Below are 26926 nucleotides of genomic sequence, written 5' to 3'. Positions count from 1 at the left end.
CAATAAGATTTAAATTTAAAAAAGAATATCTATATAAATAAGATAAGATATACATATTTCAAGGTAAATATAAAAAGTACCGAACAAACAGACAAACAGACAGACAAGAAAGCGAGCTAATAAAAACGTGGTAAAAAATGGATCTGTTTGTGATGCGTTTCAGGTAGCATCCACGTAGAATGGTAACTTCGCAACCCGACAGTACCAGAAGCGTGGGCGACGGGGGCGGCGGCGATGGCGGAGGCGGTGGCGGCGAGGAAACGGTATACACGGTGACCGTGAGTGGTGTCGGTTACAGAAACGAGGGTTACAAGGACGATGGGACCGACGGTATACCTCCTGAACCTCATAAACCGCCGCAATTGTCGTCGACGGATGATGACACCCAATCCCGGAAGTTCAAGCTCTCGCGCGGCGAGAAATGGCGGATCTTAAAAAACATTAGCACCGTCTCGGTGGCATTTATGGTGCAGTTCACTGCGTTCCAAGGGACGGCGAATCTGCAATCTTCGATAAACGCTAGTGACGGTTTGGGTACTGTGTCTCTGTCAGCGATTTACGCGGCACTGGTGCTCTCATGCATCTTCGTGCCTACCTTCGTAATCAAGAGGCTCACGGTTAAATGGACGCTATGTGTGTCGATGTTGTGTTACGCACCTTACATCGGCTCTCAGTTCTACCCGAAGTTCTACACCCTCGTGCCAGCCGGAGTTCTTCTAGGACTTGGAGCTGCACCGATGTGGGCTGCGAAAGCTACCTACCTAACGCAGGTCGGCGGCGTTTATGCGAAGCTCACCGATCAACCAGTCGACGCCATCGTCGTCAGATTTTTCGGCTTCTTCTTCCTCGCCTGGCAAACCGCTGAGCTTTGGGGCAACCTCATCTCATCCCTCGGTAAGTCCTCCCTTATTTTATCCTCCGTCAGTGATTAGACTGCGGATGTTCGTGCATTTACGAGTTGTGAATTTGAAAAATTGCACATGTCAATCAATATGATTTCTCCTTTATTAAGATTGTTAAGGGAAGAAGTAACATTTTTTTTATTTCGCATACAGATCCGCGATCTAGTAAAATAGCACTTGTATTTCCGAGTTGTAAAAATGTTCCAAAAATGCTGGAGCATTAAATTCAGCAGAATCGCGAGTACGACTTTTATTTATTTTGGATCTGCAAGTGCTATTACTAGATCTTTATGCAAAATAAAAATTGTCTGCATCGATAGCAAGAAGTAGAAACTAAATTGAATGTTACTTCTTCCCTTAACGATCTTAATAAAGGAGAAATCCTATATGGACATCTTCAATCTTGAAAATGTTTCAACAATTTTCATCTACTCAAGTTTGCTATAAATACCAATGAAAGTAGAAGTTTATCTGGTTCCACTTTCTTCAAATTTGCCCGGAAATATTGAAAATTCCAGGAACGTCCGCAGTCTAACAGACTAGATTAGTAATAAATAATTCGACGATATTTTTTTACGTAAGAGAAATAAAGTTCCCCACAACATTTCCTCAGCATTCTGTTCAGCACTGAACAGTTTAGTTTCTACAGCGTGGATAAAAGTGTTGTCCACTCGATACAGCTGTACGATGGTTAAAGAGAAACTTGTTTCCTGTATTAACATCTCCGACTCTGTAATCACGCTAGATATATAGTTGAAATGAAAAACTGTCGATCGAGACACTTTGTTCCGAATCTGAACACTCTCTAATTAATATTCAATGATAATTGAATAACCAGAAGCTGATTAGTTACGTAGTTACATAGACGGACATTGTCTATTTGTCCTGGCGACGGTGAAATTCCAATCTTCCTTGAAGGTTGAACTTCGGAGAGCATAAAACACTTTGTATAAGCTAGACGACCTTATGTATAAATATAGCTGACATATCTATTGTGTGTGCAATTTACATTTGTCGAAATGTTTCGTGGATAATTCTATGAAAAGATCTTCGCACAGATTTTCAATGCTTTCGTTCGCTCGCGGTCCGGTATACAATTTTCCGTGTTTAAATGAAGCGAAACGGTGTCGATCAAGCGAAAGTTTCTCGAACCTATTTCTGGGCACTACAGCCTACTTATAAATATTGCAAATCAACTCTCATTAGACGCGTACCGTTAGATTATACAGACTCTTCCTTCTTGCACCATACACCGACCACGCGCGGCATCGAATCAAATTACTTTTACAGTTCGCTCTAACGATGTACACGTCTTCTTTTCACGCATGAATTCTCGTTAATTTATTTACATCAAGAGTAGTTTCTTCTTACGTAATAATTATACCGAGGATCTTCACGAGATCCCTGGAGAAAAAATCTCTATCAGCGCAGAAATAAATTAAACAATTTATAATCCTGTTACTAAGCAATTACACTGTCCAAATACGAAGCTGACATAATATTCCGAGAACCTCTCAGCCGTCCAGCACAACAACCAGATAAATACGTAGTATCGAATGTGTCCAGTATGATTAATGGAACGGTTCCAACTAAAATTTCAAGGCTGCCTGAAGGAAATCGAAATTTCACCGAATTTCTCTTTTCTTCTCGACGAGATCTACGCAGATGCGGCGGGCGGGGATTCCCGAGGAAGTATCATTTAGCATTTTATATCCCGCCAATATTAGGACAAACATTCTTAAAAAGACGATAACTTTTTAACTTTTCATCCTTTTTACTTTAGTCCAGTCGATGAATGCTCATAAGGGGGGCGTAGAGGGAAATGGAAGACACAATTTTTAACTTTGGGACTTTGTTTGGACTAGTTAAGAGGTAAACACATACTAAAAGTCCCCACTCCTAGGAGGTAAACGAAGTGCAAGGGGGGCACATAGAAGGTCCCCTTTTTCGGTTTTCCGCTTATATCCGCGGATATCTCGGAAACTATGCGAGATAGCGAAAAACTGAATCCAATCAATCTTGTAGCACATTTTATCAGCTTTAATTTTGTATAGAATGGTTTTATCGGTAGGACGCATAGTTTCCGAGATATACGCGGAAAACCGAGAAAGGGGACTTTTAGTATGTTTACCTCCTAACTAGTCCAAACGAAGACCCAAAGTTAAAAATTGTGTTCCTTCCATTTCCCTCTACAACTTTTCGTTGACTGGACTAATTGTGTCCGAATATTAATGGGAGTCACTGTCATAGTTCGATCAAGTATTTAGCCGAGTCTGAATTCTCGTTCGGTCGCCGAAAACGTAAATAAGGATCCATTTGTAGAAGATCAGCTGGAGGACGTTCGGATCGGTGTCAATATCATCGCGAGCGTCGTAAATTTGGTCGGTGGTCGCCCGTGATAGTCGACGATGACGATGATGCGGGAGCAAGTGTTGCGACAGAGACCGAGAGCGTGCAAAAGCGGTAATGACGAGTGCGTGGTCAGACAGTCGGGCCAAACATTCGGTCCTTTCCCTGCCGAGATCAGTATGAAACATGCGCCGTTCTACACCGGGTGGGTTCGAAGACTCGATCTAAAATTTATGGACAGGTTCTGAGCTATCGAACCGTTCCTTCTTTTTTTTCGATCCTCGGACAACGAGGCTCGGGTTGTGCGTTCTCGGGTTTACCGCTGCAACCAGCTCCGGGTACTTATGGCGATCATTTGTGGCTGACAGCTGCTTGAGCTAGATCTCGGAACGAGATATTTTGTGACCATGTACGCTCTTTAAACTGTGGGGCTAGGTATATGTACCAGAATACATCGAAATCATTAAATTGTTTATTTAGATTGTTTATTCTACTTTATGCTGGTGCATTCTGGTATATTCTGGTGTATTCTGATATATTCTGGTACATTCTTGTATATTCATGCACCAGAATATACTTGAATATACAAGAATGTACCAGAATATATCAGAATACACCAGAATATACCAGAATGCACCAGCATAAAGTAGAATAAACCATTTAAGCAATTTTGCAATTCAAATTGTTCTCGACGTTTCGATCCAAATTAAATTAATAATTAAATTAACACTTTACCTACCGGTAGCCTATTAGTAAGCTTCTCAATAATTGTACTGCACCAAATGGAAGCTTAAAAACGTTCTTTTACACAATAATACCGAAGGAAATGATTGGATTTTGTTATTGAGAGTGAGTTGTTCGTTTATGATTAAAATTGCTGTTGCTATTGAAGGATTCTTCTAAAAAATCCTCAGCCACGAACAATAGACTTTCAACAATTATGGAATAATCACCGGTAGGTAATGTGTCAAATTAATAATTGACATTCAAAGTATTTGAAGCAAAAATTACATGCAATTACTCTGCCATGTGAGAACACTAGGTGTTTAATTTATGGGTGAAAGACAAATAATGCAATTTGTTATGTGGAAACGTCATCATAAAGTAGAATGTATCAGAAATCACGGAACAAGATATTTCGTGAGCTTTTTAAACTGACAGCTAGGTATTAGGTTTTCCTAGAAATGAATTCAATGAAACAATAACGGAGACAGCTTTCTTGATAATTTCAAAAACGCTTACACCGAAAATACTCGGCGATAAAGTCTATCCTCGCGATCAGAACTTTGCCCCCAGAAGCGAGAATTCGTGAACACCTGTTGAACCATGTCCTTTCCATCTTGACCTTGGAGCGCGACCTTGCGGAGGCTTCGGAAGCTCCCGGATGAACCTCGACGGCCTGAGAAACCGTTCAAAGTTGCATGACACGTGTCCCCGCTGTCCCCCACCAAAAGTGTCGAGCTCAGAAGTTGTGTACGCGGCTTTAGGTTTCGACCGGGTCTGACTGACAACAGCGGCGATCGACTCCACGAGAAAGACAGCCGCCATTGGGTTCGGGTGCGATTGCGACGGAGAACGCTTCGCACGCAGGAAGAAACAAGATTTATCCGGTATAAACCCGTGATAGTCGGTTTCCGTACCACCTCGTACGCATTCTCCGATACCGTGCGCGGTGTTCCAACTGTTCTCCAGCCATTCAGATTCCTCGATCTCTCGATCCGAACACGAACACTTCCTCCGGCCGCTTCCGGAAGACATCAGTCGAGCACGAACTTCGATCCTCGATCGTCCGCTGATCCGCCGCGATCTTGATCGTTACGTAGGACTCCTACACTCTTCTTGGTTCTGTGCTCAAATTATGCTTGAAGGCGATGAACATTATTTATACTTTAAGACAGTTCATCTCAATAGTTACAGTGATTTCTAACATTCCTCTCAAATCGTCGCTCGACACACTCTGCAGTGTTCTGATCAATAAAAGTACGTTTTCCATCATTTAACGACCAGAACACTACAGAGATTAGTTAGAAATCACTGTATCAATTAAGTATAAATATGTTTCGCAAAAAGAGAAAAAAATGGCGACGCATTGAACGAGTGTTCCAGTTCACATTTCCCAACACTTGCGATTCATGTAATTGATTGTTACTTCACAGAGTTCATTGAATAGGAAATTCCGCTTGTAGATTATTCGTACTCGATTCAGTCAGAAATACCGTACTCGGCTTTACGATGGTAACGCGATATTATGGCTGGAATGTTTACACTGTTGAATATTTTAGAAAGCAGTACAACTCGTGTGGTGTTCGGTAACGAATCTTTCAATCGGAAACTAGACTGACCTACAGCGATTTCTTATCGATATTTACAGGATCGCACGAAAATGGTGCAGAAATTCTGTAATTGCATTTTCACAGTAACGTCTCATTTGTTTTAATGGCGGACCGCCGTGCTTTTTAAATGTCTCAACCTCGCGAGGAAAATTGCGGTGTCAGGCAGCAACGGAAGAATCTTTTAATCGGAAGCTAGATTGACCTGCAACGATTTCTTATCGGTATTTACAGGATCGTACGAAAATAATGTTGCAGAAATTGATTCTCGCGAACATTCGCTATGGTAAAACGTCCAGGAAGTTGTCGAACTATTTGAATAGCGGCCGCGGGACCACTGCGTGCGTTTTAAATGTCTCAACTCGCGAAGAAAATTGCGGTGGCAGGTAGAAACGGACACACACGCACTTGTTGGAACGCGCGCGTGTGTCCGCGCGCGCAACAGTGGAATATATTATATGTTGATAAGTAGGACTCGCGCGGACAATCGGAAACGATGGTGGGAGACATTGTAAACATGCTATGATATTATCAACGACGCTCCGGTGAAAGTTCCTGTCGTTCGCTGTCCGATGACCGCGTATACACCGATTGGCCAATGTGTAGATTCCAGAATACGCCGATACGTTTCGTGTTAGGATCTCGGCTGCTTAGGGACCGCGATTTGCATATTTGAGAAATGGGATCTCGTTCGCGAATAATGACGGGGGAAAGAAGAGAGAGCCGGACCTAAAAGTAATTTTTAACGCGATGCTCTTTTTCCCCGTAGGAAACATTTTTCTTTGCTGTCTTTCCTCTTATTTCTCGATTCGACGAGTTTTCCCGTCCTTTTGCATAAAGACCCGAGGTCCGCTAATAACATTCTTTATGCAAAATGAAAATTTTCCAGCTGAATTGCAACAAACTGGAGTGAAATAGAAATTTATTTTCTTTCTTAAACTGCGCACCTATTCATTTTTGTCGTAAATACAGTGTTCACTGCAGTAGTTTGTCTGTTAATTTGATAAACAACATTTATGAATGGAAATATTGCACTCTAGTAAAGGAACACTTTCTCGTGCCGTTTCTACGGGTTTTCCCCCATATGTTATCTAAGACCTCATTTTTGTTACAAGAATTGTTATCGGTAGGCCTTGTACCCGCAACTTATTACTTTTAAACCAACAAAATATTGTAGGGGACGTGGTTGGGTTGTGAGACACCAGTTTTTTGTACTAGAAACGAACTAGAACTGTCAAATATCGTTGTTTGTGTTAGAATTAAGTGTTCATTTGTCATTTAACGTTTGTTGTGGTTTATTTTTTGAATTTATAGTCGTGTCAACTCCAAGAAAATCGTCCGCAAAAAAAGAAATTCATTTTAATGCCGTGCTTAGTGCCGTTAAAGATCATTTGCTGGAGAGGAAAGGCATAAGAAAGGCTGCCAAAGAATATGGCGTTGATAAGAGCACGTTGCTTTTCTTTCAATTTTTTGCCGTTCTTTTTAACTTCTTCGGCCACTAAATATCTTTAAAATAAATAAAAATTCATTTTTGCTTAAAGTTACATGGGTTTTACTGTATATTTTACCACTTTTAGTTGATTTTTTCGAGTGTCTCACAACCCAACCACTTTTTCCAGGAAGCCAATAAACATGTCCTCGGAAAATTGGCCATAAACTTTTACTTGTTGATCAAATCACTAAACATGTTAAATATGTATAAAAGTTGCGTATTTCCTTCACCTTTCCAACGGTATATAAAACTCTTTGATATCTTCATCAAGCAAAAAGTTACAGCCGAAAAACAAAACCCGTCTCACAACCCAACCACCTCCCTTACTATTTACAGTATTGCGTAATGCAAATAGGAATTCGATTTTTGGAGTACACCGACCGACTCTTCGCTGAAGAAAGTCATTTTTTGTTCGAAGATTCGTCTTCTCTCCAGAAAATGCAAATTCTTGTTCAATATTGACAGACCGACACCCATCAAGTTTCGAGAGGGTTGAAATCCTTAAAGAAACCAGAAATTACGTGTGCTCGCAGTCTCTATTCTTAACAATTTTAGTCAGATAGAAACTGATTTACATTCTCGAAGGTTTCACAATTCGATAAACATATTTTTCCAATGTTAAAACATTTGATAAAACTTGTAGATCCTATACGACTCGGATACTTCGCATATTATCAAGTTTGTCGTTCTCGTAAAGAGCTCCATTCAGAAAAACTCCAATGTTAATATTGCCCATACATATATATTAGCCCCGACCAAATTTGCGTCACTTAACATTTGACAAGAAAAATCAATGTACCCCGTTTCCTCGCTGAGAAACATTCCCCCGTTTATACGCGCTTGACATAACAGCCGAATTGTGAGCAGAGAAATGCCTGAACTTCGCGGAACGGAAACGCTGATACAAGCAAATGGACGGCGATTGGCTGGTCTCGCTCGAGCATGCTTGTTTCACGACGGAGTCCTTATTTTGCATTGATCTCGCCGAGGTCGTTTCGTTTCAATCCTAGATCTGCGCGCGGATCCAGCCGTAGAAAGCTGCCGTGTAAATTCCACTTGTTTCTCGGTACTGCGCTCCGTGATTAAAGAATTAAGCAATTACTGGCTCTGACCGATCAAACAAATCGAGTGTCCCACAAAAACATTGTCCGCGTTCTGAATACCGAGACGCGCTGAGAAAGAATTTAAAAGACCCGAACAAACCATTCCATTTCTACGTTTATTGTACATCTAATTCGTCAATTTCAGATATTTATATTTATTGACGAAACACGGCGCGACTCCGCACAGTGGTCTGCTAGCTCGCTTTTTGTGGCCAAAAATATTGTAGCGTTATTTCAAGGTTTAATGTTATATGATTACAGGTCGTTGGATTCGTCTTGATACCAGTTAGAATATTATGAAGTAAAAAATATATGTTAATATTTAAAACATTGAGGTGACCTTCATTTTCCACCATGCTTTCGCTGGAACAGGCTTGGTTAAACAGATTCCGTTTGTTTGATTCAAAGTGCTGAGCGGGGGCGAGTTTGGCAGCGGCGTTGGGAACAGCACTACCAACTCGAACAAGGTGAAGCTGTGCGGCGCTGACTTCTGCGTCCTTGGGAACGGAGGCCACGACAACCTGGAGCGTCCTCCGGAGTACGAGATCTACAAAATCTCCTCGATTTATCTAACTTGCGTGATCGTCGCCGTGATAATTGTCGCTCTGTTCGTCGATCCCCTCTCGAGGTGAGTTTTACAAACACAACGTTTCACGCGTCGCGCACGTGCGCGCGCCGAATCGAATCTCTTTGCTTTCCACTCGGCTCTCGGCAGGTGACCTTTAATTTTTCATTTCGCCGGGACACACAGCGCGCGCGCGCGCGCGGTTGCGAACGTTGTGATTAATACCGGGTGGAAATGTCGGCTGCAACTCGTAATAATCGTATTTATTGGTTTATTTATACATTGTAACATTCACTGTTGCGTTACGAGGCGCAGCACGGCCATGAGAACTGGCATTCCTCCGGCGCGGAGACAGTGTAACATTGAAAAATTACTTTCTAGGTATTAATAGGCATTCATGCTCGTTTTTCTGCACGCGCGCGTCCTCTCGCCTTTCCCCGAAGCGAAAACATTAATCAACTTCTCGGTTCTTTGATTTTTATGAAAACGATTCTCGATCGAAAACGAACGATCCACTCGCTCGTATTTACAAAACAGAAGACCCACAATATTTAGCGGAACGAGCCACAGAATGGTTTGCAATTCGCAAATTAGCTGCTTCCTCCTGCAAATTACTCTAACGATTCGTTTACCATTCGAATCGCTCGGCGAATCAACATTTCCCGCGCATAGATTACACCGAAATGCTATCACCTAATTAGATTCAATTTGCTTGTGCATGGCACGCATCGTTTGGCGAACAACTCTACAAGTTTTCAGTCAATATTTAGACGCGCGGTGTTAAAAACCGAGACTTGTTTTTCCTCTTAGTACGGTCGATGATAATGGTCTCCTTAGAATTTGATGATAGTCCTGCAACCGGACGGTGTAATCATATGTCGTACTTTTTTTCTCCCGCAAGTGCGTTACTGCATGACAAAATAAACTGTGGAAATTTTTGGCGGTCCTTTAACACCGTGTACACGAACTATAATTTGCAAATCGACGAGCGCGTTGCAAGGCCTGGAATTACAGTCGAATCGGAAAGTAAGTTAACGATTAGCGATATGCAGGCAAATGAATATGATGAATAAAATCAAATTGTTGTGTTGTTTTTAGTTAGAGGGTTGAAGGAAACGAACAAATATGTTAGTAAAACATAGTATATTATTATTGTATTATGCGTACACCAATCGTTAACTTACTTTTCGAGTCGACTGTACGACGAAGTGTGCGTGTGCAACTAGAAAAATCTTCTCTCAAAGTCGCATCGGTTTAATGCAAATATTTATTATCGATGAGTCAGCCTCTTATAGGCCTCATAAAGTCGTCTGTATTATTTAAAGTGGACTCGCCAAGACTCTATTTATTATCGCGAAAACACTCGACGCCACGCTAGAAGCTGGAAGGCCAGTATGTACTGAACTGGAGAAGTTCTTTTTTTTCTTCTTCTCTTCTTCTGCTTCAAGTTAAACAAATATCCCGAAGTGAACGATTACTGAAACCGCTCGGTGAAACTCTGTATTTTTCCATTTCCGTTATTAGAAGCCGCCGTCCGTGTTTTCAGCTCATTAACCCCATTACCGAGATCCCCAAACTGTCTTCTACGCGTGTCACAAGTTTTTTCTTATTCGAATACCGCGCAGGAAATTGCAGAAATTGCTGACTTTTATCCCGTCTATAATTTGCACTTGTATCTTGTGATACACGAAGTTACACTCTTTGTGAAACATGTTAAAATTCAGGTTGATTACGGCGGCTATGTCGTTCACCTCTGATTAAGACGTCAATCCACACGAATTCTTTAACTTTCTGTCGTAACGCGTTTACACAAGATAAGACGAATACACATAATTCGGAATGTTCGTAGTTCTCTGTTCGATTCGATGCTCAAATTCGATAAATCGTTGGGCTGCACGTGTGCAAACAGTGTGCGAAAATTGTACACGCGCTGGGCGAAGAAAAATTGTGGACTTGCGGCAGTTTTTCGCGGTGAAGAATTTTTGAAAATTCTATTCCATGGAAATGAAAACGGATACGCTGTATTACATCATTTAAAGTAACACCAAACAGCTCTAAAATTATCTTGCCGGTTGAACATGTTTCTAGTTATGATGTTTACTTTGTTATCAAATAACTGTCGCGTGAAGAAAAATTGTGGGCTTACAGCGCTTTTTCGCGATGAACAGTTCATAACATTCGATTTCATTATTGACTGGCTGAAGTAAAAACAAACGTGCTGTGTTACATGATTGAAAATCAGAAAGACCAGCTATAAAATTATCCTGGCGGTAAAAAATATTTCTAGCTATATGTATATGATGTTTACTTTCTTCTCGAACAACTGTAGCACGATACGCAAACAGAGACGGAATCGATAAAGTTGCCTGACGAACATGAGACGCGATGACGCGAAAAGACAAGCTTAACAAAAAATTAATTCAACCAATCCACTTAGCAAAAATATTTTCATATTGTGGCGTCACGCGTGTTTGCGGAGCACCGGTTACACGAAACTGCGAACGAAATTTATTTCTTCCGTGATTATGTGTTCTCTATCGCCGCGCGCACGAACGTAGATAAATTAGCGGAGACACAGTATAATAAATTTCGTTCGCATTCATTATTTCACACTTGGCTGGTCGGATCGGTATCGCGGCCATTTTGTTCGTATAGCTCCCATAAATTCACGGATAAATGTATTTTTTTCGACGCCGCGCCGCGCCGGACGACCTTCACGATCTAAACAAAGGTCCTTTTTACGCAAACGTCATTTCTCCAGCCGATGGCGGCATTGAAGCGTAATTAATTAATCGGCGGCCTTCGAGGAAAGTAAACGTCGCGTTTCATTTATTCGAACGCAGCTTCTTCGCAATTATCATTCTCAGACAGTCGTGCATTAACACTTTACCGACTGGAGGCCAATTAATTGGGACACGTTCTCGACAATTGCATTCCCAGATCGGATTTTAACACAATATTTCTCAAGCAGCCATATTGGAAATCCTAGAACAACGTCGTAAAACAATTTTCCAAAGAAGATGCTTAGACAATGATTAACGATAATAATTACAAAGATCCAATCTCAAGCGGAATCGAACTGAAATGGAAAATTACTGCGTCTTTATGCAAATTTTCGCGTTTTCGTATCTCATTCCGCAATACCCCCGGCGGAGAAAAAATTTGCTGCATCCATTAGCAAGCTCAGTGTGTATCCAACACGTGTACAACATTGGAAACTATTATAGAATCAGTAAACTTCAATCTAATATACTTATAATCATAGTAACCAGAATTTATCAAGAAAATACAAACAAAATCTAAATCTACATAAACTGAAGTGAATATACGAAACGTGTTTCTAAATTTTCCATATAAAAAAAGTCTCTGCGATTCCGACAACTTGGAATTTTTCTCAGAAATTGTGTTCACGTTGTGCAGCAATCCAGTTACTGTTCTAACTTCTAAAAAAAAGTTTAAATATCAGTGGGTGTCGCTGTAGAATTCGAAACAGAAAACGAGAAGCAACGCGAAACAGAAATGCTTGGAGAATTTCAAGAAACGTAAGCGAATAACTTCGAGTACACGTTGCGGCGCAGGTTTTCGCATGGAAACCGTTCGAGTTCGTCGGTAAAATGCGGTGCGTTCTAGCTGGCAGAACGTTAATTGTTATTTATGAATTTCGATAAGAAGCAACGTGTTGTTCCATCGGGTGAACGCCTGCTCGCGATGGCGCGGCGCATGTACAAAGTATACAGAGTATACGTGTACGAGAGTACGCTCGTTACGGAGACTTCAATGCCGACAACAGCCAGAAATTTATCGAGTTTTAATAAGTACAAATTGCCGCGGCTGGTTGCGTAACAGCGCTGTGCTTGGATGCATCCAGCGTCGGATGTACGCTATTTTGTAATCATGAGCAGAGCAATGTTTATAGCGATTCTGAATGGGAGAAGAGGAGGGGATCTTGCGCGGATCTCGCGCGATACACGATTATTAAGCCGCCGGTTTCGTAATACCCCTGGAAAAAATATTACTGTCTTTTTTCTCGCTCTTTTTTTTCTGCTCTTCCGTTATGTGGGCGAGTTTTCAAGAAGCCGCCACACCGGAAGCTTCTGGAAACCCGATTCCGCCGCGAGATTCCTCCGCTACGCTAATTCCGCTCGCCGGAAGAGATCGCAACCGTAGAACCGATTTTTTCCACGCAATCTGCTGTGGAAATTTGCATTAACCCTTTTTTTTATAACAATAAAATACTTGTACAATACCTCAGGGTTTACTAATTGATTAGTGAGTGAATTGATTAGAGACTGCAGCTCTTTACGCGTTTATGGTTACAATATTAGTGATAACTTATTACCAATGAAAATAGGATCTCATTTGGTAGCGCTTTCTTAAAATTTGCCTTGGTCTGATTCTGTCAATTTACATGCTCTAGTATTTTTTGAAAATTCTCCAGTAGCCATAAATGCATAATAAGATCCGCAGAGTCTGGTTATCGCCCAAAGTGGAATGCTGTTAAATTACTTTGTTTACCGAAATGAAATATTACTCGGGTGATAGGATTGTTATGAGCCTTTTTACCGCGACGTTCGGTTTTATGGTCGACTTTATAAAAGCCACGTCACGGCAAATGCAACGTGGAATTCAAACACGTCGAGCGCATCAATTTAACGAATCTTCTCCGAAGCAATTTAAAAGCAAGAAGCGACTGAAAGCGTGATTATATAGGAAAAGGAGAAACGTTTTTACATTCTTAACGAAGTATGTTGGCACGTCGAGGCTTCTTTTTATTGACACCTGCCCATCGAAATGATATATATATATATATATATATATATATATATATATATATATATATATATATATATATATATATATATATATATGTGTATAAGTTATTTGGCCGTGGGCGAACTTCCATGATGGCGGCGGCCTAGATCATCGCGCTTCAATCATTCGGAACTCAGAACTTGAAATTTTTTGCTCCACTGAATCCGCTGAAATTGATTCTTCTTTTTCTTCGAACATGAATATGTATGTATATTAACTTAAACTGCCGCAGACGAATAATTTTAACTTTTACTCCTTTTTTATTTTCGCGAACTAGAACGAGACGGTTTTGACAGCGATTTCTTGCATGGCGCCATTCGAGTTCGCACATGTTAATCTCAGAATGATTTATGGCATTCTGTTCGCTTGTCCAATTTGTTCATTTTTATACCGGTATAGTTCGACAAATCTCCTCGACAAAGAGACACGCATGAGACTCCTAATTCAGAGTATGTGTACAGTACTCATTGGATGATTGGCTGTTCAAGAATGAACGGAACAATGTTTATGGGGTGTCGTCCTACTACACTTCTATCTCCTATAATTACCATAATATTTGCATTAGCGTAGATAAAGCAAACTTCGTTACGAGTCAGACTTTATCACAATAATGGCGTTACGTGCGCAGAGTGATTCACTAACCCGGTCAGAAGCTTTTCGCGAGCTAGCCATTCATCGTTCGCATAATTCTTAACACGCGCGGTTTTTCGTATTCCGTCGAGTTTCTATATTTTCATTCGGTAGATAGACAATTATAAATCGAGCTATAAATTTCTCTTAAAAACAGTTTTAATATTGTTCAATTCGTCTGTATTCTATAAATTGTAAAACGCTCAACTGTTTATGAGGAAACATACATACATAGATCTAGGTTGAACGAAATGTCTTGGTTTTGGAATTAAAATTGCTGCGCGTCCAAAGAGTTAAAGCTAGAATAATAAAAGAAGGCGTTCCACAGCCGTTCCCAGTGAATTTTAGCGAGCTAGCCATTCATCATTCGCATAATTTCTAACAATTATATGTAAATAGCTAATTTCTCTTAAAGCTATTATAGAATAATAAAAGAGAAGGCATTCCACAGCCGTTTGCAGTGAATTTTAAACAGAGAATAGAGTCAATTTTACGTAGGGTCAGCCGCGAGCCAGAGTAAAAAGTCGAAACGAATCTAGTTTACCATAATTTACAACGCCAGCGGCAAGAGATCAATCTTTCTCGCAGATACAAAAACATTGTTGATTCCTCGGCGAATACCGTTAACGCCGAAAGGAAGTTGCCGTGTTATGGTAAACGTCGCGTCGAGACGAATGTTTTGGCAGTGATCGAGTTGTATAAACGGGCCGGCCAGGCCTGTCAAAGATTTGTCATTCTGACCCTGATAATACCTTCGAACATCTCTTACAAACTGATCAGGCACACGCTCCGTCGCGTCGTCCTTATTTGCATTTGAATGCCGCGATGGTCCGTGCCATTATTTTCTCGCCCCTTTTATAACAGTACATATTACCGTACCAAGGACTTTCTTTTATCCGGACGTCGGCAACGTCTAATCATCCTCTGCGATTTCAAAATATTCGTAGCTTCGCGCGTCCACCACTTCCCATTCTATGTATACAGTAGTATACACAGCTCACCGCTGCTTCGTATCCTTTCCTTTCGAGATAAAACGAGATACCTCGGCGACCTTGCTGCATTGTTACGAGCGCTATCGAGGATAACGTTAATGGCAGTTAATCACGTCGGGTTTTCACTCCCCTTTCATTCCGCGAACGGCGTTACCGGCGCGGCGTCGCGTCGCATGTAACGCGATTCCCTTTACAGATACGGAAATATCGTCTCGATATTCGTTCCTTCGATTACAATCGATTAATCGCTCCTCTTTTACACGATTGATACCGACCATTCTTGTGCGCGCAAGAAAAATTTTTGTCCGTCCGTCCATAATTTTGTTGTCAAAGGACCCATTTTTCTAATGCGGAGAACATGTATATCAAATCTGACCAAAATATCCTATATGAAATTTAAGTGGGGTAATTGTTTTCCAATTTCGCTTTAAGAACTGTGCCCCTACCCCCCCCCCCCCATAATCATTCCAGAATTTCTCAATCTCTTTTTCCAACATTTACTCAAATAGTATACGCTAACGAGCATAACTGATTCAACACGCTTTAAATCAGAATAACTTTTTTACGAATGGACCAAACGATTTCAATTTCTCTGTAAGGCTAGAAGAATTAGTTTAGTAAATGACGTCTAAAAAATATTTTGAAAAAAAGCATTTACAACTTTTTTACGAATATTATTACAACTCGTATAAATTATATACGCTCTGAAAATTTCATTGAAGTTGGTTAATTGGTTTACGAGCTGTAAACGATCAAAAGTGGTAAAAAGGCCGAAAATCTTGAAAAATTACAATTTTTACCACTTTTGATCGTTTATAGCTCGTAAACCAATTTCGATGAAATTTTCAGAGCGCATATCATTTATACGAGCTGACCAAGCACATCTTTGAAATTTTCGTTATTGGCCCAGCTAAAAATGTAGCAAAAATCAATTTTTCCTATTTTAATCAAATTGAAACAAGCAAATCAAGCTGGAAGCTTGTATTCTTTAATTTCCATTTTGTCGAAGATAAGTAAGTGTGTATGTACTAAGGGGAAAGAAACTGTTTAGAACTTTGTTGTATATGTGCATCTTCTGTGGCTGTCCTGATCCAAGAAAAACCTATTCGATGCAATGTTACAATCTTTGAATGTTCCTACTGTTTTGCATGCGATCCATTCATTTCTTAATCTAATCATTATGGCAGCTTTGAACGGGAAATACGCCAAGATCAGATTCCATTGTTAGTGATAAGCGTGGAGATTTTTACAGAAGAAGCATGATGCAACTACGACCGAGTGTTGGCTGTAGATCGAGCAAATTATGTTCATTTTACTGCTACTAGATTATTTTTTAATATAATGTTGAAATTTGACAGCGTGAAAGCATTCTTGTGTTCATCATCACTTTCCGTTTGTACGACAAACTTATCCAATTTAATGCACCATTTAACAACAACGGTTACTTTTCGATTTAATCACAGTATTAAACGATCAACTCTATATCGAATTTCACCATTTCTCAACAAAACCTCTTGGCGCGTCCTGAATACGCAAACATCCGCTGCACAGCGATGCGCGCTATAATTTCATAGAATGATGATGTAAAATGCTAAATGAGACGATGAAGAAAGTTGAATTTGCAAGAGATTTACTCTAGCGGATAGCCTGCACACGCAACTTAATATTTCATCGCACATTAGAGACACGTTACATAATTTTAGTTTCGTTTGCACGTGCGGTTGCAGTTTCGGTTTCAACGCCGAAGAAACGGAAAGTCATTTATACCGCAATGGATTAACTTTTACCCTTCCACGTGGCTTTGATCATGCTCGTATTAGGTTTCTACACGGTGATCGGAGAGCAACGTTGATCCAGGTTAAGTCCACTGTTTCTAGAAATCAGGTTTCTCAAAATCCGTGTGAACAGCTCCGTGCTACGGGTGGTTGCAGAGTTGATGTTCGGGAGAACGTCAACTCTCCGAACCCGGCGTCGATGGAAGCGCGGTGTTGACTTAGCAGTCAGCTGCACGAGCAAACATGCTCGGTGTCGGTTAATCCGTAACTCAATATAAACTATGCGACGACTCAATCGGCCTTGAATTCGACAGAAGTCAAAGGCTTCTGCCAGTCGTCCGCTGGGAGCGGTTTACGCAAGTTTCCCTCGCCTTCGCGCATACATTTACGACCGATTAACGGTCCACGGCTAATAGTTTATTCCAGACTCGCGACATATTTACGATCGGCAAGATGTTGTCCTTTTCTTTTCTTGTTCGTCTCCTCCTCTTTCCCGCGCTGCTGCTCACCGTGTAAAGACCAACCGGTACCGGACTATGAGTCAGGCATTCTTGAATTATGTATCTAGATTAGCCGATGGCTTGTTTAATGTTTACAAGCTGACACATTCTAGGCAGAATACATGCACACGAAGACCGGTGCGTTGACATTCGCCGATGTTCGCGATCGGACCTCGTATCGATAATATTTGTACGACAGCGGGCTTGTTAATCTATTGTCAATAGACATTCTCTGTCGTTCTATGCGATTCGACTATCGCTGGGCTGTCGTCCAACGACCACGTCACACGGCCGATTTTGGGGAACGATTTCGGGATTTGTACGAAATCAGCTCGAGTCGGAATTGGACACAGCGGATCTTTATACCAAATACAAATGTTCTACCCGAGATATTTCAAGGAAAAGGATTGTACTACGTTTTCATCGTGAAATACTAAACTGTGATCTCATGCCACATTCATGATAAAAGAAAACAGTTTCTAGCTTGATGTGTTGCTTGGAATGGCGTTTCGATCAACAACTTTATTTCGAGAAAACAGTTGGCTCGTTCAACGTTCCCGGTAAAAATAAGACGTTTCATATGCAACAACCTAACAGCACTGGTTTTCGCATGACGGTTTCCCGGTCCGATGCATACCGGCGGCACAGCTATTTGCATACATCCACCGCCTTCTATCGGTAATTAATGCGTCTGGCCTTCCGCTTGATTAGATCGAAAGATAGCGGACGTGAAACAGGGACGATACTTTTATCGCCTAATCTATTCGGTGAATTCGACGGTAGCGTCGTGCGAGTTGTGCCGATAATTACGGAAAAATGCTCCAGGTGAACATTTAGAAACATGAATAATGTTGTTCCAACATTAATATCCTTTCCCTTTTTACTATCTCGAAACAAGAAATATATGATTTAAACTACTTTCAAAAATCCGTGATTTACAATCTTTATGGATAGACAGTTTAATGGCCTAGGGTTCGTGTTCGAAGGCCACGAACGTATCGCTTCAGAAATAACAACGATTTTCCATAAAACCTGCGTGGAAAAAAAAGGGCGCGATTAACCAGGAAGCAGATTTCGAACGTAATAATCGCACAGAGGCCATGAAAGCGAGCCGTTTATTACAGCTGTCGAAACGCTGATTGTCCCCCCGCGAAGCGCGAGACGTCCGTAGGTCACATCGAACGTGATAATATTTCAAATCGACCGTTCGGAGATCGCGCGATCGCTGAAAGAACGCGTGAAATCCGCGATCCATTTATCAGCGGATCGTGACAAGTAAAAGTAAATCTACGGTGGCGCGAGGAGACCGGCAACGGTGCTGCGCGCGTCGTTATATACATATAAACAAACACCGATAAGCAATCGGTGGAATAAAAGGAACGGGATGATGCATAGGCCGGTTGAATCACAGAGAGATCGTCGGTCGTCGCTGCGTAAATATTTATGGCCGTGTTTCGCGAATAAAAAGTCCCATTAGAATGCAAATCTGATGATCCTTTATGAATTACGTAAAGGCGAGCTGTTGCATACGGTATTACCACGGCGAGGGAGGGAGAGAGATACAGAGACTTCATTCATAGGATCCGATACGCCGGTAAAACGCGCGTTGATGATTGCAATCGGCTTGACGATTGTAGCGCATAATATCGGAGCGGTTAGAAAAATTGTCGTTTTCCTCCGGCGCGACCAAGACCGTGTTATTTCCGTGTTCGCTCGTACGTTCGTTCTGTGTTGCCTGTTGATCGTCGCGCCTGTTGCACAAACACCGTTCCCGGACCTGTTCTCTGCTCTCTGTTCTCTCCCTCGGCTCTCTTTGTGCGGACAAGTATGTTCGCGGCCACACCATGCTGCCGAACGCATACCTGCCGCCTCCTTTGTCCCGGCTAAAAACAACCGAGAGAAAGGTGTGTATCTCCCGTAGCCGAGAACACTTGACGTACTTTCGATTTCCGGCATTTTGCGCTCCGATGAACATTCAATTCATCGCGGACACCGCCCCTCACCGGCGGCGCGGCGAGATCTGCGTGTTCGCAAGCCCGCCGCGCGCACGCTGTGTCGAATGCCCAATCTATCATAGGTGGAAACAAATATTTGACAAGCTCGGCCCCGGCTTATCTTGAAGCTTCGAGGGTGATGAGAATCGAAATTTCCAAGCTCCTAATTTCGAAGCGTTGTTGGCTTTTGGGAAGCAAGGTAATTTTGTAATAAAGAAAACAGGCAGATATCTTTTAAACGTTATTTATGTAGATGCTCTCTCTTCAGAAGTTAGGTTTAGACTGATGATGCTCCGGAGCTCGCCGGTACATTTTATACCAAAAACGTGAGTCATGTCGGCATGCGGACTCAAAGGGCCGCCGCTCTATCTTTGTTTACGAACCTAAGATATCGCAGAGATTAATGTAACAGGACCGGCAAAGATGGTCCCTGGAATGTTTAAAACAATGGTACATACTCGGAACAGTATTCATTTCTGTATCATGACGTCATATATCGACACCCGAAGATATGGTTCCTCGAATGTATATGTATACAATAGTCCTAGGGACTAGGAACAGATAAATGACGTCATATATCAATAAGCGTCGAAGGTAATGACTAAACCTCTGTTGTAAATTGTTGCAAGATTAAAAGATCTATCTATTCTGTTTAATCTCGTGCTCACTGCCGAAAACCATTCGACTTCCTTGGGGAACTTCCTTTTGGCGGCAGGGAATCAACAATGATTTTGTATCCGATAAAGATTCGTTGATCTCTCGTCGTTGCATCGGGCGCGTTCTCGCATCTCGCGGATGGAGTCGTGCTGGTTACTCCGTTTCATGAAGGTTCGCCGCGTTCATTATACCCACGGGCGAAACCGGTTCCACTGTGTTTTCTTCGTGCTTCATTTTTTCCGTTGGTTTATTTGTCGCAATCGGCGGAAAACATCGAATTCAGATCAGAAAGAGACGCCGGTAGAGACCACTGAGAGATGTTCTCTTCGAGAGCAGCTGCCCCGGGGGCAGAGCTGGTCCCGTCGTCAGTGGGACCGATAATTTTGCAGAAAGATCGCGGAAGTCCCTTGGGCAAAGAGCGTGTGTCCCGGCCCAAGAAAGTGAGGAATCGTAAAAGAGCCGTTCCGCAGAATCCGGTAAATTATCCTGAGCTAAATTTAGCAGGGACTCGAACGCGATCCAGGCCCCTGAAGATTGCTGCCGCTGCCGCGAAGCCGGTCTAAGGATCGAGGGATCCAGGCACGACACGAGCTTTCGGGTTCGTCGGGAGGACCTCGTTGCCAATGGATTCGCGAAATAAATCTGAATGGTAGCGTTAAACTGGCATCCTCCCCGATCCTCGACCCCGGACGGCATTCCAGCGAAACACGTTCGTTGTTTGAGTTTCTGAGCCTAATGCGCGCCTTGAGTCTCCCTCTCTCTCTCTCTCTCTCTGGAAACCGAACGGCCACGTGGTACCGGTCATCAACACTTAAAATGTTAGCGAACCCGGTTAGCGGTTTGCATTCGATTGTCGGGAAGGTTTGAAACCTCTCCGAGTTCTTTAACCGGCCGGCCTGCAAAGAGTACGACAGATTAATGATAAGTACATACTACTCGCTACGTGGCAGAAGCTCGTCCATCAATATGGTGCACGTTTGGTCGGCTTGTATTACCATAGTGATTTAAACGCTCCTACAATAGAGCTAGTGTTCAAAGATAACGTTACGGCAAATGAAATTAAGCCGTGCGCCTCTGTCTACTGTTTGTTCAACGTCTGCAACCCTATACATATTTATTGGCGTTGGTTTTTGTCATGAAAGTGGTGTCCAAGAGTCAGGATTAATTCATCCATTTAGTGTTAATATCCTTTTCCTTGAAATATCTCGGGTAGAACATTTGTATTTGGTATAAAGATCCGCTGTGTCTAATTCCGACTAGAGCTGATTTTGTACAGGGTGACGAGAAATAACGGAGTTAAACATTTCATATTATAATTCTGTCAAATTGACGCCAGAAGAGCTGCGGCCCATTGCCGAAAATTTCAAGACACGTTTGAGCCTCTGTATCGGCGCAAAGGGTGGCCATTTCGAAACTTCTTAAATATATGAATACTAAAGGTCCATGTTATGGTTGTTATCATTTGGTTTTTCAAAATTCGTCGATTTGACAGAATTATAATAGGAAATGATTAACTCCGTTATTTCTTGTCACCCTGTAGTATGGTATAGTTACAGTGAATCGGAAACGCGGCGCGCGTCTCGTCCCGCTAGAAGAGATTCTGTACTGTTCGAGAACAGAGAGAGTGAGGGGACCGTTAGAGTAATTCACCTGCTTGGTGGCAGAATAGTGCTGATTCGGAAACGGTTCGCCATGATCGCTCGACTACCTGGCACTGCTGGGAAAGAAAGAGACAGAGACAACACCATCGTGGATCTAACAATCTAACATGTTCGCGTCTTATGTAATGACGGCTGCTCTCACAGAATACAGGGACGTTATAGAACTGGTCAGTGTTACAAAGATACTGGACGAAGGATTTCTCGATCTGTTATTATGTACCAGGCTTCGACGGGAACAGTTATCTTTCGTCTCGAAAATATATTCTGCTCGGACTCTCTATATTTCAAGACGTAAATTCCTTCTTTGAAAACGTTTATTTTGGGATGATTAATCGGTAGACTTGTGGATCGTTGTGTAAAATCAAATTAATCAGTTTTACGAACGCTAATATGTATCTGGACGGCGGATTTGATGAAAAAATTAAACCGACTTCGAAAAAACGCACTAAAATATATGAAATATTTTGTTCCATTTAATTTATGCGAATACACACGAACTTAAATGCAATACAATCTTTTCGGAGGCGGCGCAAAATTGAAAATTTTCGACACTGGACATTACGAAAATCCTTAAATTCTTCTACATGCTTTCACATATTAATGTATCTTCTCTTCCCACCTACTGATTTCCAAGTTCACCATATCCCAATGAAGTCATAATCAGCAACATCTGTCATTTGGAAAATTTTCAAGATTGCGCCGCCTCCGAGAAGATTGTATTGTATTTAAGTTCGTGTGTGTTCACATAAATTAAATGGAACAAATATTATTTCATACTTTTCAGTGCGTTTTTTCGAAGTCGGTCTAATTTTGTTTATTTCACACTTTTTTAGTGGAACGAGCAGAATTTGTAGAACACCGTGGGATGGTTTTTCGGTCTTATTGGTTATTCGCAATACAAACCGCGAAGAATGAAAAACTGCAAAATTTGTTTTCAAGGGACCAATCGGGAGACATACCCTACAAAATGCAGAAGGTTTCGTCCCGATTGGTCCATCCATCTCGTCGTAATCGGTGAACATACATAGAAAAAAAGCAAAAAAGAAAAGAAAGGCACATACAGATCGAATTGAGTAACCTCCTCCTTTTTCGAAGTCGGTTAAAAATGAGTATATGTGATTTAGAACGATAAAAACATTCGGAGAGTTTAAAAATTCTGTTAAATTATTGTCAACCTATTAAATATACCAATGAAGAAAATAAATGTCTATTCTACTCCAGTTTGTTGCAATTTAGGTAGACAATGTTCATTTTGCATAAAAATCGGATAATTTTTAATTTCTACGTTCATGGAACATCGCGTACGGACACGACAGCGTCTTGGTGTCGAGAAAATAGAGTCAGCAACGATTCTGCAACTGTTACTGGTTTTCTATACCACTTACTATCGAGCGGCTTATATGAAATGTAATTAGATACTGTTGCACGTGCGTGTGGCTGCCACGAAGTGATAGAGTCAGCCTCGTATTATTCAGTCAGCATAATAGGCACAGGGCCTTTCTATTTGCATATAATTCTCCAGCGACTGAGAGAGGCAAGTATCATCGGAACACTGTGTAGACGACGACGTTCGAATGATTCTTGCCGGTCGCGGTCCTCTCGCTGGTACAGCTCCTATCCACCGTTAATCCACTCGTGAATTCAGATCTGGACATAATTCATGAATGCTCAATGGTATTCCAAACGGTAAACAGTTTAGACATGTTGAAATGAGGATTTTACGATCGGATTCTGAAATATCATTTAATTGGACTGTGCATCCAATCGTATCGTTCATTCATTTGTCGCTTATATTCTTCAAATCAGTTGTTTAAGTCACGTGAATTAATTTTTATGTATGTTTTACTTGATAGCTTGTAATTAGACAGCGGATCTTTATGGAAAATAGAAATTGATTCTCTTTTTTGACGTGTGTTTACTTTTACCGTTTTAAATTACAGCTACTCGCGTAAAGTTTACCATTCTCGTAAAATGTTCGAAGCACATTTTCTAAAATCAAAGACGACACCGACCAGCGAGACGGGAAGATGCGCGGAGACACTTGAAGAGCGTAAAAAAGCTAATTTATCCTCGCAGGTGCATAATTTCTAATAAAATCGCTGCCGACAGCGGCCGCGCACGGTAATTTATGTGACAACGTAATTAGCGACGGAAAAAATTCATTCGAGGCAACGAATCAGCAGACAGTTATTTTTATTGACCGGCGGATCGATCATCGGCGGCCGTTTAACTTGATTTAAAGATCGACGTATACGATTATGAATCGATTGTTCCGAGAACACGGAGTCTAGTATGATTACGAGCGCTGCATTCCTCCGCGGTTGAAGGAGAAATGGATCCCACGGAACGGAATCGTGAAACGATTGGCATTATTAATCCGAACGCAAGCGAGAAATTCTTTCGTGCAGTTCTGAAAACAATGTTTGAGCTTAATGCCGCGTTTATACATATGCTAGTTGAATGCACCTTGCAAAATGCATGGAGGCAACAGACATCTAAAATGTAATGAGGAAAGACATTGCCGTCTCTCGGACGCTATTCAATGCTGCGACTCAGGGGCGCCAGACAGGTGCGAAGGGTTACGTTCTACTATAAAATAATGAATCACTTAGCGACACATGTTGCGAGCGCATTTTTAGCAAATTTGAAATGCATTATAATTGCCATACCATATAAGATCCCAACATCTTTCCCAAAAAGCGACTTCACGTTTATAGCTTTCATGTATTCTTCTTTGGGAATGGTTTATCGATAGTTCAGTCAACGAAAAGTTGTAGAGGGCAATGGAAGGAACACAATTATTAACTTTGGGACTTTATTTGGACTAGTTAGGAGGTAAATATACTAAACGTATAGAAGGTCCCCTTTTTCGGTTTTTCGCTTATATTTCGGAAACTATGCATCCTACCGATAAGACCATTCTATACAAAATCAAAGCTGATAAAATGTGCCACAAGATTGATTGGATTCAGTTTTTCGCTATCTCGCATAGTTCCCGAGATATCCGCGCTGAATGTTCATTAATTGTGCTTTACAACGAACTAATTTTTAACATTATTCTCAGCCTACTAAAATGGTTAAGAAATTCTAATTTTGTACGGCAATAACGCTTAATGTCGGAAATCAAAGAACACACTTCAAAACAACAGACAACATTGTTTCCAAGAAGAAGTCCAGAGACATCCAACAATTAATCTGAAGAAGACGGTTCTATAGAGACGAGAAATCTACGAAAGCAACAGCGACAAACCACGAATCATTTTGCAGAAGATGATTGACTACGAACCGCGAGGCTTTACCCTAATTGCAGGCTTAAATGCAATAATAATTACGTTGATGGCTGCGATGCTCGTTCTGTAATACCAGCACGCGAATATGTACCGCAACGTCGTCGTTGCATAGTTTAATTTTTAGAAGGTTTTTCTGGAAATTGAACCGGCCGAATTGCGCCTCGAAATTACGTCGAACGTATCCGATTATTACGAGCGCGTGTGTGGCTCATCTTCAATGATCCAGTCGATATTGTCCTGGGATTTCTATTGTAGAGCTTCGCATACACGCGACGCGCTCGTTTCCTGATGTCACCGGAATTCCGAATTACCGATTTTATGGTTGATGATATAAACACGTCACTCGGTTATCCTCGTTCAGGGAGATCGCTCGACAATCATCGGTGTCGAAGAAAATGTTTCTAGAGGGAATATCCTCTTGAAAACCTACATATTCTGACAATTATATATCACTGTAAATATTGCTTATACGTCGGTAATGTAAAATAATTGTTACATCATTGAATTACTTTATATCAAATGTAATATAAACTACTAAACATTTAAGTGTTGCATGAGTAAAAAGCATCGGTTTAGTATGCACAAAATGAAAAGAATCGTATAGAATGGAAATATTCTAGGTCAGAAGAAATGTGTAGTTTTCCTGTTAGACTCGTTCCGAGTGCAAGGGGTTGAATTTTCCAATTATCGAAACTACAAAGATTCATTTATGGAAAATAATGGAATAAATTTCCTTATCCATTGTACTGAAAATTACGGACAATCTCAATCAATTTAGAGCTCCCATTTTTCTAAGGTGATACTGACCAGATGCCTTCAACGCGCTTGGTAGGTTAGGTGTTCCAGCGGACTGGTGAATGGCAAAAAGTAAATGTAACTTTTCGTGAAACGTTACTCCTATTGTTTCAGGTATGGCGAAAAGCAACGACGAGCCGATAGCCAGGATCTCAGTGGTATACAATTGCTCTCAGCAACCGCTTATCAACTGAAGAAACCGTATCAGCAGCTTCTCATACCGATCACAGTATGGATCGGCATGGAGCAGGCGTTCATCGGCGCAGACTTTACACAAGTGAGTGACTGAAAATTGTTACGTAAGGAAAAAACCTTTCACAACAAAAATACTAATTAAAAGTACATTATACTTGGTCACAGTGGGAGTCGTAACGATAATGCCTGTGCCTAATGTATATTTAACAATGCAGATGTTTGCTAAACTCCTACTGCTATCTGTTTCATGAAAACACAGTCGTTACAAATTATCCTGTACACCCCACAGTGGGTAAATTTGACATTTCAACGAAAACATGATTTCATTAATTTCTTGCCACAAAAATCGATTTCTTGAAAAAACCAGAGGCAGTAGACAAATTTTGAGACCAGATTTGAAATCAGAGTGAAACAATCTACGGGAAATGATATATAGCATGTTAAAAACAAAATTTTTCCGCTCATGGTAACGGAGAAACCACATTTTCTTGAAATTGTGCTAGTTTAACGAATTTTCTGAAGGTTAAAAACCGTTCGTACCGTAATCTCCCCATTTTCCCATATTCTGCAAAGTTTCAGCTTTAATTTAAAGAAAAATTCATCGCTCTACCTCATGTCTATCGAAAGTTCTTTGATTTTGAATCGAGTTAGGTCAAAACCCACTGTGCGCCCCCTGTCGAAGAATCGAGCAGAATGAACGATTCAGGAATGCACGCGCAATTAGTAGATCGTGGATCTTCGCGGAAAATAAATATTTTCATGGTCGATCGGAACGAATGGAGTTGGCTAGAAAGTACGTTCTTTTTTTCAAAAATTTCAATTAATCGGAAGTGTAGAGAAAATACTAAAAGTTGCATTTTTTAACATTTTTATGTGGGCCCTTT

The 26926-nt window shown here is 41.2% G+C and overlaps 2 protein-coding genes across 4 annotated transcripts in view; one reads left to right on the top strand and one right to left on the bottom strand.

Annotated features, from left to right (window-relative positions):
• The window catches only part of LOC143214688 (UNC93-like protein), a 57064-nt gene that overhangs the window by 15411 nt on the left and 14727 nt on the right, over positions 1-26926 (top strand). Inside the window, exons 2-4 of the mRNA XM_076436030.1 lie at positions 164-894; positions 8585-8804; positions 25962-26124. Of these exons, the coding sequence (XP_076292145.1) occupies positions 180-894; positions 8585-8804; positions 25962-26124 (1098 nt within the window). The 5' untranslated portion in view covers positions 164-179. The remainder of the gene's footprint in view (positions 1-163; positions 895-8584; positions 8805-25961; positions 26125-26926) is intronic.
• The window catches only part of Rig (gem nuclear organelle associated protein rigor mortis), a 68724-nt gene that overhangs the window by 28311 nt on the left and 13487 nt on the right, over positions 1-26926 (bottom strand). The window lies entirely within an intron of this gene.

Source organism: Lasioglossum baleicum, chromosome 12 (assembly GCF_051020765.1).
Source record: "Lasioglossum baleicum chromosome 12, iyLasBale1, whole genome shotgun sequence".
NCBI lineage: Eukaryota > Metazoa > Arthropoda > Insecta > Hymenoptera > Halictidae > Lasioglossum > Lasioglossum baleicum.
This window is presented reverse-complemented; position numbering and strand designations above follow the sequence as displayed.